General features: G+C 38.3%; 1 protein-coding gene and 1 pseudogene across 1 annotated transcript; one reads left to right on the top strand and one right to left on the bottom strand.

The window, feature by feature from the left end:
* Positions 1-2,376, top strand: LOC130726620 (protein ALTERED PHOSPHATE STARVATION RESPONSE 1-like). Its single transcript, XM_057577925.1, has 3 exons — positions 1-23; positions 372-697; positions 1,696-2,376. Exons 2-3 carry the CDS (start codon positions 617-619, stop codon positions 2,107-2,109), a joined length of 495 nt encoding a protein of 164 aa, XP_057433908.1. The 5' UTR covers positions 1-23; positions 372-616; the 3' UTR covers positions 2,110-2,376.
* Positions 2,377-3,619: 1,243 nt separating this feature from the next.
* On the bottom strand, positions 3,620-6,663 carry LOC130725903 (protein REPRESSOR OF SILENCING 3-like; annotated as a pseudogene).
* Positions 6,664-15,308: the final 8,645 nt, after the last annotated feature.

The following is a 15,308-nucleotide window of genomic DNA, read 5'->3' on the forward strand; positions in this document are numbered from 1 at the left end:
CAGCTGGTTGCATTAACTGCAGGGTATATTTCTCAGAACTTGGATGCAAAAATTAGACTTGCAACTTAACGAAATGCACACCAGTCTAAGTTTGGTAACATTATTTTCTCCTCTTAAAGATATTTGAAGAAATATATTAAGAAATAGTGTGGCTGTTGATCCCATTCAGTTACTTTCATAGAGATCCCATTGTGTCATTGTTGAATTTATCTAATAAAGAGTTAATGTCATTTTCTCTTTCCCTATGGTGAAAGTCCTCTAAATACGGTATGGGTAATTTAGGAGGCAAATGGCGAACATCATTGAAGAGTGTAAAACAATATCTGAATCATGTCCTGTGTGGTGCTTTTAAACTGTTGATTATTTTGCAGGTTGGCACAAATGTGGAGGACAATGCACGAGTGCCATAGGGCCCAAGCACTCATCTCCCAGCAGTTGAATAACCTCAGTGATAACCATAACACAATACTGAATTCTGAATATCATCACCAGGCTACAATTCAGTTTGAGACTGAGGCCTCTTATTGGTATAATAGCTTTCGCAAACTTGTGAAATCTCAACGAGATTATGTAAGTACCCTCCATAGGTGGATTGAGCGTACTAGCTGCCTCAGGGATGGTCATCAATAAGGATCACTCCTCTATTGATAGTATTTGTCAACAGTGGGAGCTTGGGCTTGGCGGATTACCTGACGAGGTATTTTTTGCCCAAACTTGATGTTATTTTTCCTGTGCGCTTTGTTTATTTTTCTGAAAGGTAAAGTGTGCCCATTAATTATATGCTGAGGGAGAGCGATAGAAGAGGGTTGGTAACCTGACCTGAGACATCAATATAGAGTTGAAAATTATTTTAGCAGAACTGTTATGCTATTCTATTTTAACAGGTAGTAATCTCATACTGTTCTTTTTCAAAATTCAAATTACTGCAACTGCTTTGTTTTGTTTGTACTGTCACCTCCTTTTGTTTCTTGTTTCACATGGGCCTTGGTTCTGCACTTTCGAGAGAGTACAATTGCGGTATAGCTTTAAGTTTTGACTTTTGTCTCAGTCAGTGGAGCAATATTGAGAATAAGCTGAGAGGAAGTGTGAGCAAATGAGAGAAAATCTAAAATAGAGAGAGAGAGAGAGAGAGAGAGAGAGAGAGAGTGTTTGAGTGAATGATTCAGATTTTCATTTCTTGTTAAATGTACTAGAGTAATTGTCTTTACTTTTTACACAATGAGCGAGCTGTAACTACTCTTAACTAAATGCAACAGTTATAGATGTCACTTAACCAAACTCTAACTAGCATCAAAACTACTCTAACTGATTGCAAACATAACTTAAACTTACAAAATGATCCATTAATTCTGTATGTCTTTGCAAGATCAGTCAACTTCTTAAAAAGTCTGACTATAAACTCGGGTTAACTCCAGACTTTGACAACCATGCTTGGCTTGACTGGCATAGTTCAGGGTATGATCTAGTTTGCCTATCTGAACTAATAGAGATATAAACCATCCTTGCATTATCAATGTGCTCAAATATTGTCTGAAAGATTAAATGATTTATATGGAATAAACACAGAGCACTTCTTGCTGCATGAAGACTCTTCTTTCTCCCCTCTGTATTACAAATCTGTCAAGTATTTTGTGAGTGAATTTTGTTGTAAATATCTAGATTTATAATTTTCTGTCATCGCTGGTGTGGTTACAGGAGACCTCTGATGAAATAAAAAGTCTTTTGTTATCCATCCGTTCCATTATTGCCCAACAGACCGAGGAAGATAATATTCTGAAAAGGTTGGAAAAAGTTGAAAGGAGGTTGCAAAAATGCTTGAACTCGCTGGCTGCGATGCAAGAAAAAAATGAACCGAGCTCTGAAGATGATGGAGAAATAGCTGATATGAACACCAAGCTTCCATTATATGCTAAAAAAGCTGAAGCTGAAGCCTTAAAGAAGCAAGTGGAAAGTGTGAAAGAAAATTATTTGGATTCTGTCCAGTGTAGTAGGGCCATGACACTCAATCACCTCAAAACTGGACTTCCCCATCTCTTCCAATCACTGATGGAATTTTCAAGTGCTTCAGCCCAAGCAATTGAGAGTATCAATGCCCAGTCAAGCCAGTAGAATGGAGTGAATAGTGCATCACAAACTTCGTGATATGAACAAAGAATATATGTTGGTGATATAAATTGTGTTCTTGATGGCCTGTATATTGAAATAACATTATGTTGAGCCATTCTGATGGTTTTTTGTATACCTTCAACTCTCCTTAATCCTTTACTACACTGAAAGTACTGAAATGCAGTGATTGTGTAGAAAACATATGTGGCAGGGAGATTTTAAATATATACCATTTTATAAGATTAGGAAATTGTCATGCTATTTAGGACAGTACTTTCGCACAACTAATAGTAGCAAATTATACCATATCTTATGAGTAATAGTCGAATGAAAAATATTACTAATTTATGATATCAATTACCAAATACCAGTACCCACCCATTTAAAAATGGAGGGATTTCGTACCTTTTTTAACTTGATTGGTCATATTATTGGCTGAAATAATGTCCTAAACAAAACACAAAAAGAAACTAAACCTTCTGTTTTTATACAATGGTACCGGAGCACCACCCTTAAATCATTACCTTAAAATGTAATAACTAGTTTGCTGCACTTACTGTAGCTGTGAACTGTGGTTATAATTTCTTACCTTGTGCTGGAGGGGATCCGGATCCCCTATCCATTGTGTAATTATGTTTTAGAGCTTTACTTTTTTAATTAAGGTGTACTAAAAAGTAGGAGGTTGCCCCATGAATTTTTTCATTCATGAAAGTAAAGAACATATTCCTTTAAAAAAAAGTCGTGTCGGGCTCGGATACTCTCCAGTGAAATTCTCTCAAGTTTTCTCCAGTGGACAATTGTGGCGGTTTTGGACCGCCACAAAATGTTTACAGCTGCCACAAAGTTTTGCCAATTTTTTCAGTAGCATTTTGTGGCCGCTGGAAAAATTTTGTGGCCGTTCAAAACCGCCACAAATGTCCACTGGAGAAAAATTGAGAGAATTTTACTGGAGAGGATCCGGACCCCCAACAGGTGTTGTTTGTTGCAATAAAACCATTTTTATTTGTTATTTAAATTTTGGTGGGGTGGGGATCTTCTCAATTTTCTGTAGTGGATATTTGTGGAGGTTTACACCCGCCCAAAAATGTTGCCTACATTGTTTTTTTTGGGGGGGGGGGACAATCCTAGTCATTCCACACGTCCTGTATTAATTTAAGTTAAAATCACATATGATCCAAGGATAGCATATGAAGCACTTAGTAACATCACAATCTGTTGTTTCATCATTAAACTTTGCATCTGATCTCAGCTTATTTTAAAAAAAAAAATGAGTGTAAAAGAAAGTAATCTAATCTAATTGCTGACAATCATCATGAGAAATGGATGTAACCATGCTTGTAGGAAAACAAATATCACTTTTTTTTATTTGAAGCTGTCACAGCTAAAAAAATTAAATGATTTGACCATCTCAAAAAAAAGAAAATGGTCACGATATCAATATCTTAGACTTGAACTTCAAGATAACTTCGTCAAATTAAAATAGAGATAGGACTAATGGATATGTTCTTCTAGATGCAGATTGCTGAGGATTCCTGCTTGAGAGAATCCAATTCCTTCGTTTTTGGTTAATAAAACAACAAAGATACAACATTGCAAGTGTGTAAAGAAAAAAGTATGAATAAATCTTTTGCAAAGTGCATACATAGTCTTCCTGTTTTCACAGTATCTGAAAACGGATTTGCCTTTCTTTACCTTGCATTTTCACTTGATTGAACTGAAAAAACAACAGTGTATATAAATCATAATACTGCTCAAACCCATGAGATCATGCAGCTCAATGCCTTTACTTCTCACCACGCTTTCGCTTGAGTGATCCACTAAGTGCAGCCTTAGCTTTTGCCCACTCTTTCAAAGAAGCAGCACTCCTCATAAATGAGCAAGTTTCGCCTATTTCAATATCAGCAGTGGACGTGTCGTCGTCTCCTGGACTTGTTTCAGTTTTTTGCTCCACTACTGGAGCAGCAGTATCACTGGCATCAGTATGCTGACTCTTCTCTGGTATAATCTCCCCGTTGAAAGCTTCATTAGTAGTATCCATATTTACACCACCATGCTTGCAATCATCGGAATTGGCAGGATCCACAACAGGCTCCTTGAATATTGGCTCTGGGAAAGTAATGTCAGGCAAAATTTGCGAAAATGCTGAAGGAATTATTACTTGGACTAACCAGTTGTGTCCAGGATTGCTTTCGCAGCCACGAAGCACCTCTACCCGTGTTATTAGGTGCCACATTATGCTGAGTTTCAGCAAGCTCATTTGTCACTTGTTTATGGGGTAGGATGGGCTTCAGTAGGCTCATTCATCACTCCTTTATTGATAGGCTGGACTTCAGCAGGCTCATTTATCACTCCTTTATCGGTAGGCTGAGCTTTAGCAAGCTCCTTTATCACTCGTTTATTGGTAGGTTGTGGTTCAGCGGACTCTTGTATCACTTGTGTATTGGTAGGTTCGCTCCCTGGGTATTCATCATCGCTTTCACTATTTTCAGTTTCGTCGCTTGCAGATGAGGGTGTCGAAGGATCATCAGTTCTTTGTTGATCTATACCAGAATCGGGCTTCGGCAGTATGAGAGAGGCACTGAAAGCAGCGCTGCCTCCTTGACCAAGAAGTTCTTTCCATGAAGACTTCTGAATCCATGAAACTTTTGCAGGATGTGCACCAGATCCCAGCTCATCTGGAAGGGTCTTCGTATTACTTTTGCTACCAGGGGTTGTAGAGACACACCCATTGCTTTCGCTCTCCAATTCAGGAAGTGGTTTTCGCTTCTTGACCTTGTTCTGACTGTCATCACTCCTTTTCTGCACTTGAAGCATACTCTCCTTCGGTTCTTCCTTGGCAATTCTTGTTTTGTTCGACCATGATTCCTGAAGATCCAAAGCAACAATTGTATAAAATAGATTATCAATTCTTATAGGAAACTGATACTACCACTTAGACAAACTATACCAATCTGATTTTTATTGAAATCCCCCCCCCCAAAAAAAAGAGAAAAAACTAACCGGATTTTCCATGATCCTTTCAAGTTCATGGCTCCCAGATAAAGCTGCTTTACTTTTCTTAGTCTCAATATTAATAATGAGACCGTCATCATCATCATCGGTTGCACTATCTACTTCACATTCATTTAAAGGTAAAGCATCAGGTGATTTAAAGGAATCCTGCCCCTTTCAAGATCCTTGGGTGTTGGAAACCTTTTCTTTTCAAATAGCTTGTTCATCACAGCATTCATTATGTTAATTTCTTCATCATTTATTCCACCAATTTCTGCTGTCCCATGAGAAGGCACTTTTCCTCTTTCTTTGACCAAAAGGACTACAATGTTCCTCACAATCACAAAAATGCAACGGGCATCGGAGGAACTTAATATTCTGGAAACTATATTTGTGCTTGCCAGATCCACTGAATGGTATAGATTTCACCTGCACTAATATAAACGCAGCACGTAAATATTGAGATGTGATTTAGCACTAATATATTTATACATAGTGATATACAACAGTATTGAAAATGCATCTTCAAATAACTAATAAAACAACATTTTTATCCGTAAAACTACGAGGCAGTTTTTGGTAAAATTGCCTATAGTAAAGGTGAATTAATTTATGTTTGGATACTTTTATGAGAAATGTGATTTTTATAGGGTAATGTGAAATACAGTTATGAAATCTCACAATTGTTTATGTCCAACGCCGTGCTTGTTTCGATACACGGTGAAAACCAGAGTCAAACCAAAATCACAGTGGACAGCCTCGAAAGCTAATAGGATTTGCAAAACCATAGTACTGATTCCTCAATAGATCATAATCAAGATAAGACATTATCTTAATCCTAGGGCTATGTACTAATTTCCACAAACCATGTGACATGAATTACAGTCCAATAACTTAACTCTAGCAGACTAACAGAAACTAAACTAACAATAAGAGTAATAACCACACAAATTGAGATGCATTAGCACAAAATATGAAAAATAAATAAATAAAGCTAGCTATGTCATATTCAAAAAGTGACCTTTCTCAATCTGGGAAAGAAAACCCTGAGCTGCTTCGTGTCTGGAATATTCGAAGCGCGTCTCGCATTCGGGTTTTCCTCCAATTCATTATTCTGAGCAGGAACATCATCATCATCAGATGGTGATTGGATACTGTTAACCAGAGCTTCTTCTTCCCATTCTTTCTTCAACCGTGCAAGGTAATTCTCTTTGGCTTTCTCGAGTCTGAGCCTTCCACCCTTCCATGCGCAGCCATTGTACTTGCTGAAGAGCTTGGTGAGCGATTTGGGATCGGTGGGGAGGGGATGAAGTCGAGGTAGGCGAAGCTGCGGCCTTTGGTTCGGATTGTGTCGATTGATTGGACGGTGCCGAGAGAAGCGAATAGCCGCTGGAGATCATCGCCGGTGACGGCTTCACCCAATCCTCCGACGAAGATTCTCACTGCACTTTGCTCTTGTTCCTCTTCCTCCATGGCTACTGAACCTCACTCTCTGTTACCCAGGCAAATGTAATAATTTAGGGTTTAGAACCAGGGCTCAACGACGCCGTTTGAATGAAAAGGAAATAAAGGTATGTTATTACTACAACTAAAAACATATACAAGGAAAAATACTTTTTAATATTTTTAATTAAAATATAATTTATAATGTATTGTTGTTTTTAAGAGTAATGATATATCACCACAAAAATATAGTACAACTAGTCGATAGCAAGACTCCTTAAGAATCTAGTACAAGATTCGGTCTCCGGATTGTACGAATGGAGAATGATTTATTGGAAGATAAACACCAACTTAATGTAACTTCAGAGTCTCGTGGAATTAGTATTATAACTTTTGTTGTGATGATACTTTGAAAAAAATTATGATATGTTAACACTCGCACGATGCAATATCTCGGGACACCTATAAAAATTAGGGTGTTGTTTAATTACAATTTTTTTAATGCAAGAGAAGAAAATTATTCTTTCACAAATAAAGCTCATAAAGTGTCTATAATACAAAGTTCGCTTAAACTCATCAATGAGTTGTCAATGATTATCATATGGCAATTACCAAGCTTCCCTATAAGTCTACCCACACATCACCATCACATGAGTCAACTCCACTTGTCAAGCTCTCCTCAACATTTCCTTGATTTGCCAAACAACATCAAGATGCCTATGCCAATCATGTAATGTAGTAGCAACAGTCCCCACTGCATTATGAGAGTCATAATGGCACACAACCTTCCTCAAACCCATCTCACTAGCAATGGTAAGATCCTACAAAATTGTTAATATTTCAATGTGTAAAGAATCAGAGCAACCAAGTAATCCATAAAAATTGTGAATCCAAAATCCTAAGTGGTCCCTTAACCCCCCTCCCCCCCTCCCCCAATTTATATCTCTCGGACTCTAGGAACATGTTATCGTCGATGTTGACACCCACAACATGTTGTGGAGGAAGGCGCCACAATTTCGCAACCTGCCTATTATCATTGTTATTACATATTGTAAAGGAAGCAACAACTGTAGCAATAAAGGACTCTATGGCCCCGTTTGGAAACACACCTTAGTTAAGCGTTTATGATCATAAGCTCTTATGACATAAGCGCTTATTCATAAGTTATTTTAAAATATTTATTGAAATAAGCTATATATAAGCATAAGCTTTTTTTTCATAAGCTATCATGAATAGCTTGTGAAAATGAGTTCAAAACAGTTTATGACCTACTATAAGCTGTTGCATAAGCTCTTCCAAACACTGTCATAAGAGCTTATGCTATCAGATATGCTCTTCCAAACGGGGTCTATGTTTGCGACCACGATATCCCCATGCAAGTCTTCATCATGAAAACATAACTTGTTTCTATCAGACCGGTGACACCGCACCCACCAAATCGTAGTCAATGCCACCAAAATAATTTATTTGTGAAACAGTTTTCAAACAATTTTACATTCAAAATGATAAATTATTCTGGTCATGTGACTTTAATTTATAGTTTTCTAAAATATCCCAAATCGACATAAGATTAATCTCCTTGAATATTACATCAAGGGAGTATATTTCTCCTTACAATTTTCGTTTTCCTTGTGTACTACTGCCACCCAAGAACCAAACGTAGAATTAAATAGTTAGGGAGTTCATCCATGTACCATTGTGGTGGACCATATCCACTTGCCTTCCACTTCCCCTGACCCAGCCTAGGATATATCTAAAAGGAATATCATTTAAGAGTTTTGGATATCTTATTGGTTAGGACTTCTGTTGTTCACTACACCTGGGCGTGTAATTATTGGCCGCTCAATTTGGAATTTGGATGCATATATATTTAAAATGAAGTGGTCCATTCTACTTGTTTGCATTTTGTAGTTATGTTATGTTTATTATAATTAATTGGAATATCTTCTGTACAGGTATTGCTGCAATGTTTCAAGATAACTCAATCTCTCAGGAGATGGAGTGCTTGACCTTTTAAACACTACGAATATGACTGAAGCTTGTCTACTAGATTTGATAGATGATGATAACATTGTATTGAAGAAGGTGTTGAGAAACAAATACGAGGGAAAATAGGATTTAATTTACCTGGATCCTTGTCTAATCATGGAAGACCTGTTTTGTAACAGCAACTACTAATGGAGTTTTGGCTTATTCTGTTGATGAATCTTTCATATTTGATCCAACAGTGACCCAACTTTGATTAAGTAGCTTTGTTCAAGAAACCTCATCAAACAGGAGTATTATTTGAATATGGTAACCTGCACCATTATTCTTATTTGTTTTATATAAATATAAATATTTCATTTGAAATGTTATCCAATGGGGCCTATTTTGATTTTAGAACCTGTTTTCCATGCTGGTATAAAAAAGCACCAAATTGTGCCAATAAATAAACGGGGACAGCACCTTTTATATTGGTACTACTGGATGCAGATAGCACATATAATATAAGCCTTTTATATTGGTATATGTTCTCTTCTGTAAAAGAAAAAGTTGATGAATTACTGGAAAGTTGAAAAGCTGTTTAAAAGCTAAAATATCAATTCTGAAGTTTAGTTGAAAGGGATCAAGCTAACTGATTTAATTGGAATTGTTTGATCAATTAGTTATGATATTAAATCATAAATATAAAATGACGACTTAATTGAAATTGTTTGAAAATTAGTTATGAAATGAATTAAAGGAGTATACATTGAGGTAGCGTTTGGAAACCGAATAGAACAGTACGGAACAGAACGGAACGGAACAGGACAATTGTGTTCTGTATACTGTGTTTGGTAAATATGTTACAAACAGAACAGAACAACAAGATTAATTACCTATATATCCCTATCATATTTAATGTTTAGTTGAACATAATTTTCTTTTTTATTATTGTTTGATATGTGTTATATATTGTTATATACAAATAAGCATAAAAAAAATATTATATTATCTTCCATTTCTAAAAAATACATTAAAAGTTAGATTGAATTTGAGAAGGGAAAAAAGATAACGCAGATTTCAAAAAAAATAAAAATAAAGAAGATAAGGTAGTTTTAAAAAATAAGAAGATATTTTGATTATTTAAAAAAAAAAAAAAGAAGATAAACACGTTTCTTTCCCAAACAGCGCTGCAGCAACGCCTTCAATGGCATCTCCCCCTTTCATGGTGGTTTCCTCTCACAGCCAAGCAACTTCGATCTGCCACTGCCACCGGCAAGCCTTGCCTCCATCAAGTCGAGCCCCCATCGTGTGGAGTCGGTCCGCCACTGGATCTCCGCCACGCCGCGACCAGAGACCATCACGCTAAATGTCCAGATCCGCTGCCATGGATGCTCAGATCGCTGTGAACGGAGCCACATCGTGAACCAGACGTCCTTCTCCCTTGTCTCTTCGTCTTTATTTCTCATCCCTCATTTGTCTTCTGCGACGTCGAGTGATTGTGGGGAGGGTTCCATGAACTTTGATTGTAACCATGTTTGAGCAGATTCACAAGATTTGAGTATTAAGAAAAAAAAAATGGAAGAGGAATTGCTGGACGGATTTGAGAGGAAAAAAAATTGTCAGAGAAGAGGGAAGGGTAGAGTTAAGGAAATATGATAATAGATCAAGGGTAATTTTGTCTTTGTAAAATATTTTAATAAGTGTTCTGTTCCGTTCCCTTTCGTTCCACCCTTTTTCACGGAACCAAAATGTCCTGTTCCAGGAGCATTATGTTCTGTTCCGTTCCATCTAAAAAACACAACAAACGTAGAACAGAACTCATATGTCCCGTTCCGTTCCGTTCAAACGTGTACACCAAACGCTACCTGATAGTGTAAAATTTGTTTACACAGACTGCCAATTGAATTCCGCTAAATTAGAAAATATATTTTTGTTTTAATTAAAATTTAAAGCAAATGTAATAGATTCTCCTACGTGTCATACTGTAATTGGTTGTCAGTGTGGAACTACTTTAAATTGACCGTGCATATCCATTAAACTCTTATGAAATTAGATGATAAATATATAATGAAGGCTATGTTTAAATGATAATGATAAGTTATCGTTTATTCCTTTTATGAACTCTTATAAATTTTTCTAGAACATATATTTTATAAATAATTAAAATAAATATTGAACTCTAGATAATGTAACTTAAAATAGTAAAAAACATGATAAAGTTTAAAATAAATATATATATGAAAATCGTGTCGATGACGCTTGCTGAATGAATCCAATGTGAGATCAATCGGTACCAATATTCTTTATCTTCTTCAATACTAATTCTTGCATGCTTCACCAGTGCGTCGTTAGCGATTGAGTGAAGCGTCACAACTCACAACAAATGAACCTTCGCATGGATTCATGAAAGGGACCACCTATATGAGAGAGATCAATCGCGAGAGAGGGGAACAAGCATCTAGAGTGAGAACGACCTCATGGGAAGTAAGGAAGGTGGGGGTATCGAGGGTGGAGAGAATAAAAGGGGTGGAAGTGTCTTGATGGGGGACAATTGTACATTGAAGGGGAGAGATAAGAGAATGCAAGAAGAAGATGTGAGGGTGGTCATGTTTGGTGCAAGGTGTTGGGGCGACGAAAGAAGGAAGATAAGTGTTAGGGTTGACTGGGCTTCGTTTGTGATGTGTAGTGAGTGTGAAGTATTAGGTTGGACTTGGAGACAACACAAATGAAGAAACTAATGAGACTAGGGGCCTATCAAAAAAAAAGAGGCCAAGGGTTTCTCTACTTGTGTGTGAAGTGTAACACCCCAATTTCTCAACTGAGGAGTCACATTAGTAACCTAACAAAGTCTAAGGACCAATCTGCAATCCCTAAAAACCAAGGGAATTTTTTTCTGTAAAACAACTAAACACTTCGGCTAAAAGGTTGGAAACATACCATAACTTTATTTAGATAACTTGTTTCCCGATATACAGTAATAATAGTTTACAATACCATAAGTAAGGTTCAGAATAAACATGCGCACTTTAACAGTGGCGGAAGCAAGACTTTAATAACAGAGTTCTCATAAAGTAAAAGAGACTCCAACATAATCCACAAGAAGAGAAGCAAAGCTGCTTCTCATACCTCTACTCCACCGCTTACAACTCGATCTCCAACTCGAGTAGCTATGCCTCGGCGGAAGGATCTCCATCGCCTAATAGCGTTAAGCGCCCAAACAACAAGTAGCAAATAGAAAGGGTTAACTCCATGCAATTACCATGTATAAAAGAGAAAAATCATGCTGTTCGAATTTAATTACCTGGCATGGTAAATAACTAGCAACATAACTCAACTCATATATCAACAACTTAAACATAAATCGGACTCAGATAATAATAACCTCAACAATGTAACATCAAATCAGATATCAATAAACCAATACGAAAATCCAACAACATAGGGTCAGGTGTTAGTTCCCTATAATGCAACTATATGCTGCTAACAAAATGGATCGATCAATATCGTCTCTCAAGACGGGACAATGATAGGACACACCTCCTCATCGCCACTTATAACGTCATACATGACGGGACAATCATAGGACACACCTCCTAATCGCCACTTAACGTCACACAAGACGGGACAATCATAGGACACACCTCCTGATCGCCACTTAGCATCTCGCAAGATGGGACAATGATAGGACACACCTCCTCATCGCCACTTAACGTCACACAAGACGGGACAATCATAGGACACACCTCCTGATCGCCACTTAGCATCTCGCAAGATGGGACAATGATAGGACACACCTCCTCATCGCCACTTGACTCAAGCCCTATATGCCAAGTCAGACAATAACAAAGCCCACCCAAGGACCAATCCAAAGTAACCACATGTTCCATCCACTAGGAAGCAGTAACGACAGAAACCAGTAAACGGCCGAAGCCTCTCAGAAAACATTTTCCAAATTCAGCATAATAATCATAATCATCTGCCAATCAATATAAACATCTTCATCTCAAACACAGGCAGTGCGATAAAAGCATGCAAGACTCAAAGACGCTCTAAAACCGAGTTACCCTTACCTTCGTGAGTAGAAGTTGGGCATGGAAATTGCGAACCTAGAACAAAGAAAACACAATCATCAACACAAGCTTCACTAGGAGCAACAAGATCTACTAATACTAATCGAAATCGTAAAGAAAGCCTCTAAAGCTTCAGAGTTCCTATTTAGGCACAAATTGACAACGGAGACTTCGTTCGCTAAAACGAGCATAACTGGAGCTACAGAACTCAGAATGACACGAAACCGGCGCCAAAATTTCGACAATTGAAAGAGCTACGCAATGGCTCAGGTCATAGAGACCCAAAAATTATTTTTGGACACGGTACCCAAGCAATAAGGTTTCGGCCACTATGGAAAATAGGGTTTTCGAACTTTTTCTTCGATCTAAATCAATTCACAAGGTAGTTTTAGGGTAAAACTAAGGCAAAGAAATTGTCGGAACAATTTTCGGACATTCGGGTCGAAATACGACTATCCAGGGGCATTTTGGTCCAAAATAAAGGCTCAAAACTTCAAAGTTATCAGTTCGGAAAACAAATTTGACAGCAACGATCCTCATGATATCCGTGACAACAAATCCTAAAGGCACGAAGTCAGATTAAGTCTTTTCGACAATAAAGTTTCGAAATGTGAGACAAAAAGAGTTTTGAGTCAATTTTTCAGATCCTGGACAACTGAATCGCAATCAGAGTTTACTGACAGAGGTTTTAGACTCAGGGGAACATAAGGAACATAACCCAAGCGAGAAATCAGAGAAATCGGACAATTTTAGAAAAAGCTCAAAACTTAGAGCACAGAAACGACTTCAGAAACTCAGCAGAAACAGAAATCAGAGGCAGGATTCATGATAGTTACCTCGATACCTAGAAGTAGGGACGAACTGCACGAAGATTGGTCAAGTTTTCGCGGAAATCTCCTCCCCCCTTGCTCCCCACGAAATCAGCCACAAATGGAAAGAAAATGAGAGGATTTTGCTTTTTCGCGCTATTTATAGGCGGGTGAAATCGCGGGAAAATGAAAATTTCGCGATTCCGATTTTTGCAGCACGATCACCGAGAAATTCTAAGAGAGATTCTGGCGTCAGAATTCCAGAACTCAAAACAAATATCTAGGATTTGGGAAAAACGATATCGAAAAACTCAAAAGCGGTGTCGGTTAATCTGCCCCGAAAAACTACTTTTTGCTGTGATGCTCAAACGACAAAACTTCCAACTGAAGAAAGATTGGAAACGTCGAAACAAGTCTGGCAACATGGACGGAATCTTCGTTAGAAGTCCCGAATAGAAAAAGTCTTCATCCATTGCTCGAAAATAGGGTTTCGAAGCAAAGAAATTAGCGTCGGCGGACATCCGAAAAGTGAAACCTATCGTGCGTACAGTCCAGAGTTCCGAAATGAAACGCTGGTCGAAGGAAAAATAAAGAAAATCTTTAAATTTTCCAAGGATTCGAAATCTCACTTAAAACGTTGCTCTAAAGCGAAATTAGCCTATTCTGGACACGCTTGCCATAAGGCGGGTGTGCAGACGACTCGCTCTAATTCCTAAAATGACTACGCAACATTCCTCAAGCAATTCCTGAACTTTCTTCTTCATTAATCTTTCTCAAATATCAAACTCCTGTCACGCTTACACTGATTCTACGCGTGAGTCGGAAATTAGCTTGTTCTGAAAATCCAGGTCTTACAATACTACCCCCCAAAAAGAAAGTTTCGTCCTCGAAACTTAAGGCTCAGTGAAGAGTTCCGGATACTGTTCCTTCATCCTCTCTTCTAGTTCCCAAGTAGCATCGCCCGTGACTTGGTTCCAAATCACTTTTACCAGAGGAACCTGCTTGTTCCTCAACTGCTTGATCCTACGTTCCTCAATCCTCATTGGTGCCACTTCAAAAGACAAGTTGTCTCTAAGCTGAATATCATCTTCCTTGATGATGTGAGAGGGATCAGGAATATACTTCCTCAATTGTGATACGTGTAGCACATCATGAATCTTGGAAAGAAAAGGTGGCAACGCAATCCGATAAGCTACTTTACCGACTCGCTCGATAATCTGATACGGTCCAATGAACTTCGGTGTCAGCTTCCTCGACTTTATCGCTCTTCCCACTCCGGTAGTTGGTGTCACGCGAAGAAACACATGGTCTCCCGCCTCAAACTCTAACTCTCTCCGTCGTGTGTCAGCATAACTCTTCTGTCGACTCTGTGACGTCCTCATCTTCTCTTGTATTTGCTTCACTTTCTCAGTAGTTTGTTGTACTAATTCAGGTCCAACGAGAAGATGTTCGCCATCTTGAAACCAACATAAAGGAGTTCTACATCTCCTCCCATACAAAGCCTCATAAGGTGCCATTCCAATACTAGCATGAAAACTGTTGTTATAAGTAAACTCGATCAACGGCAACAGCTCATCCCAGCTTTCTTGACTATCCAGAACACAGGCTCGCAGCAAGTCTTCCAATGACTGTATTGTCCTCTCTGTCTGTCCATCCGTCTGAGGGTGATAGGCAGAGCTCAACCTCAACTTCGTCCCAAGCGCCTCGTGCAACGCCTTCCAGAAATGCGAAGTAAACTTCGGATCTCTGTCAGAAACAATACTCGATGGTACTCCATGAAGTCGTACAATCTCAGCGACATACACTTTTGCAAGTGCCTCCACATTGAACGTGGTCTTCACCGGTATGAAATGTGCTGACTTCGTCAGACGGTCCACAATGACCCAAATGGAATCAAATCTCTTCCTCGTAGCTGGCAAAG

Source organism: Lotus japonicus, chromosome 6 (assembly GCF_012489685.1).
Source record: "Lotus japonicus ecotype B-129 chromosome 6, LjGifu_v1.2".
Classification (NCBI taxonomy): Eukaryota; Viridiplantae; Streptophyta; class Magnoliopsida; order Fabales; family Fabaceae; genus Lotus; species Lotus japonicus.

What these genes read in the sequence shown, in the direction of transcription:
- LOC130726620 (XM_057577925.1), top strand. Translation starts at nt 617, where the DNA reads ATGGTCATCAATAAGGATCACTCCTCTATTGATAGTATTTGTCAACAG. An exon ending in TTGGCGGATTACCTGACGAG is followed by an intron (nt 698 to 1,695) that starts GTATTTTTTGCC and finishes GTGTGGTTACAG; the next exon opens with GAGACCTCTGATGAAATAAA.